The sequence below is a fragment of the Acyrthosiphon pisum genome, chromosome X, assembly GCF_005508785.2.
Source record: "Acyrthosiphon pisum isolate AL4f chromosome X, pea_aphid_22Mar2018_4r6ur, whole genome shotgun sequence".
In the NCBI taxonomy this organism is placed as follows: domain Eukaryota; kingdom Metazoa; phylum Arthropoda; class Insecta; order Hemiptera; family Aphididae; genus Acyrthosiphon; species Acyrthosiphon pisum.
In genome coordinates, this window is record NC_042493.1 from 87,478,408 (window position 1) to 87,482,691 (window position 4,284).

General features: G+C 38.3%; 1 protein-coding gene across 1 annotated transcript; it reads right to left on the bottom strand.

The window, feature by feature from the left end:
• Positions 1 to 3,037: 3,037 nt before the first annotated feature.
• LOC103310118 lies at positions 3,038 to 4,057 on the bottom strand. Its single transcript, XM_008187329.3, has one exon. It carries the CDS (start codon positions 4,055 to 4,057, stop codon positions 3,038 to 3,040), a length of 1,020 nt encoding a protein of 339 aa, XP_008185551.1.
• Positions 4,058 to 4,284: the final 227 nt, after the last annotated feature.

A 4,284-nucleotide genomic window follows, 5' to 3' on the forward strand; every position in this document is an offset into this window, starting at 1 on the left:
CCTAATAAATATTATGATATGATTAATTTGGAATTTATTATAGGTACCTAATATAATATTATGTCTTATACCTAAACTAACATACCGTCTCCGCTCAGAATCGTTTTTCTTATACAATGATATTATATCATTGAATTCAAATTTAATACCATCCATTATACAGTGACCCACTTGTAACCTACTGTACAGCAGAGCGAAATCCACTTACCCACCTTTTTTTGCTTGGCTTCATCTAGTTTATTTTGGATGAGGATTGCAATGTCACTGGGGTAAGTTTTGTTTTTAATACTGTTTAAGGCACTGAGGGAGTCACTAAAAATTAAAAAATTGGTGTACGCTGAGTGTTTGCTATTTCTATGGCTTTTAAATTGCCAGAGCTTCGGCAGAGAATATTAAGCACTCATTTGGAAGTTTGAATGTTAAGTTTTGGTTTTCAAGTATGATTGCGATTCCAACCCCATTGTCTGCCTTTGAAGCATCGGTAAATATTTTTAGCTTCAAATTTAGGTGAAAGGAAAAAAGCATATATAAATGTCCATTCAAATTTTGGATTCTTAAGTAGCTTAACTAATTTAGATTCTTTGACACTACGCAAGAAGGTATTGCATATAGACACATAATTTATTGAAGAAATAGTACTATTTAAAAAAATGCTATTCCATTTGGAAAAGAAGATTTAACAATAAACGGTTTATTCCAAAAACTATACAACTCCCCTTTGGCATTAACTTTTCCAAATGTTTTAGTTGTCTTAAGAATATATTATGCATGTATGCCATGTTCCAACGCAATTGGTGAGCGATCATTATCTGTCCTTAGAAGAATAAAAAGTTACCTACGATCAACACTTTCTTAGGACAAAACTTCTTCTTTGACACTATTATGCATAGAAAATGATATTCTTAGAAATATAGACTGGTCTGATACAATTCAAACATTTTTATTTGTAAAAATTCGCAAGAAAGACTTTAAATAAAGCAAATAATAATAATAATTAAAAGACATTATGTATTTATTTATGTGTATTAGTTTCCTATCATTTGTATCTATACTATTTATTCATACAAGAAATAACAAAAGTTTTGACTTGTTCAATTTTTAGGATAGGTTATGTTATTGTTATATAATGTTTAAAATTTTAAACATAGTATACCTAGTCATTTACCATTACAATAATTCATAGCTAGGTATCTGAGCGCACGACAATGCGCCAGGCCAAGTTACAGCAATGCCAGTGTATCTTTACACGAACCAATTCGCCCTTTTTTTCTAACCCATATATCTCTGTTTGCTCTTAAGATAAACTTTTGAAATTTAAAACACAAATTAACCTCTAGTAGCTTAGAACGCTGTAAGAAAATGAGCTCTTAATATTGTGCCATTTCAAAATTTCCAATATTGTTACTGACTCACTCACTCACTCACTCACTCACTGATTATCAAAATTATAAGACACTTCCCGTATAGGTAAAACGTGAAATTTGGCACAAAGGTAGATTTTACAGTGTAACTAAAGGGAAAAATCTAAAAATTGAATTTTTTTCAAAATGAATGCCTCCCCAGAGTGTGTATTTCTAAACGTATGAAGTGATGCGCTTAGCACGCATAAACGTTTACTTTCAAACAGCGTTACAATATGGTAATAAGAAATTGTTTGTTGTTGACTTATATATATATATTTATAAAACATAATCATGTTTTCGTACATTTATTTTATTCAAATACAAAATATAATATACTCATACAAATACAGAATATTTTAATAATATTCATCGGTTTGCGAACGATAATTTTACGTGATAACGTCACAAAAAACATTGATGACAAATTGCATAATGCATACTTGTTGTGTCGTGTATTGTGTTAATTATTTTACCATAGATATAAAGGTTATTAATAATAATAAATAAGTAACAACTTCGGCAATTTTTTTTGTAAATAATAATATATGGACTGTATTATATTTTACACCACACAGCATAGAAAATAATGGATAATAATCATACAAATATTATGGATGTAGGCGCCCACCTACTATATAATATAATAACGGATTACCTACTCGTCATTCGAGAAAAAATACATATAATAACACACGCGCCGCGAAGGCAATAATAAAATAAACCAAAATACAAAATAATGATATAGTATCATAGACAATGGTTTGTTTATATACAATAAATAATAAACCGCGTATCAGTATTGTGATAACACGTTACCGGTTACCGCCGACCGCTCGACTGTCCATACGAGATACGAACATAACCTCCATACACGCCTGCTTGCCCGTTCCGATCCCGCGATCCACGTACTGGCTGCTGATGGCGCCGAATGCCCGACGCACTCTCGATGTCCGTAGGCTCGCACCCGCGCGCGGTCACCAATGAATATAAATGGCTTATTACCGCCGTGTCCGTTACTGCCTTAAAGCACCCGCGTACGTTCAGCAATTATACGACACTTATAATAACAAATAGAGTCGCCGCTCGCACACAAGGCGTTATACGAAATAAGATGCCACCGATGGCATACGCACAACACCGCATTGATTCCGTAATCAAAGTTGACGGGCGACGCGACGCGTAAATATGTTACGGAACGACGCGACACCAACAACGGCGGTGGGCACGGAACGACTAATTAATTGTTCATAGGCCTCTATTCACAAAAGCCGGTTCACGCTATAGAGCGGCGGGTAGTGGGGTCATTCTAGATCTTTCTATGCCTTATCGGCGGAGACCCGTGACCGAAATATCACACTATCGCCGTCGGAATTGGCACCGAACATCCTCCCGCCTTTGAAAGCAGTAGGCTTTCAAACCTATTTGTCCTGGTCTTCATGCGTTTGGCGCGGTCAACGGCATTACAATTATAAACAAAATTAAAGATAGTTACTAATTATATAGATTTAAACTATAACATTATATACATGAACATCAGATATATCATAATACAAAATAAAATACATAGTGGTGGATAATAGACAAGGATATGGATATGGGACGTCCATACGCACCAGTACAAAATGAGCATCGTGTTATACAGGTAGCTTGGTAACCTTGACAACCGGTCGCTTGAGAATACCGTCGGTTGTTCGAATGGTTGCGACGCGGATGACATTGTCTGGACCTGGATGAACTTCAATGATACGTCCGAGTTGCCACGACATCGGTGGATGATTGGGTGTATGAATTGCTACTAAGTCTCCTACAGCCAGGTTCTCCGCTTGTCGAAACCACTTTTTTCGTCCTTGCAGAGTTTGTAAATATTCATGGCTCCAACGACGCCAAAATGACTGGAGCGCCTGACGAATCAGTTCCCATCGTCTTAGCCGGTTGGTGGCGACATCCAAGACATTTTCCTCGGGAATAGCTAAGAGTGGCTGTCCAATCAGAAAATGTCCCGGGGTAAGGGCTTCTAAATCATTCGGGTCGCTCGACAGCGGTTGTAGTGGTCGAGAATTTAGAACACCCTCAATTCTGACTGCTAGTGTTGTCAATTCTTCCACTGTGTATATTTGTGTTCCAACGACCTTCTTTAAGTGGATTTTAGTGCTCTTGATTGCAGCCTCCCATAGGCCACCAAAATGGGGCGCGGCCGGTGGGTTAAAATGCCATTCGCACTGAATCTTAGAAGATATAGCTTGTCGAGCGTTGTTCGTTTCAAGCAGGGTTTTAATCTGCTTTGCGGCACCTACATAATTTGTGCCACAATCCGAGTAAATATTGGCTGGAACTCCGCGGCGCGAGGTAAATCGGTCCAAAGCCGCGAGGAATGATTCCGTTGATAGGTCAGTTACGATCTCTAAGTGTACCGCCTTCACAGCCATGCATATGAACAATGCCAAGTACGCCTTTTGAGTCCGTGCTCCACGCCGGCGGCTTTCCTTCACAATGAATGGACCTCCATAGTCCATACCCACGTTATAAAATGGCCGATTTGCGGTGACTCGAGAAGCAGGTAAGTCCGCCATAAAAGGTTTAGGAGTGCTGGCCCGATATTTTGAACATGGGACACATGAATAAACTGTTCGACGCACAGCCGCCCGACCAGACATTATCCAATATCGTCGAGTTATCATTTAAAGTACTACTCTCGCTCCACCGTGTAACAATAGCTGATGATAATGCCGAATTATCAACTCTGTGATATGGCACCGTTGTGGTAGCAGTATAGGGTGTTTCGCGCTGTCCTCCAGTGTCGAATGTTTCAAACGTCCTCCGACTCGAATTAACCCTGCTTGATCTACATAGGGAGCCAACTGAGCTAGAGTGACTGGTACAA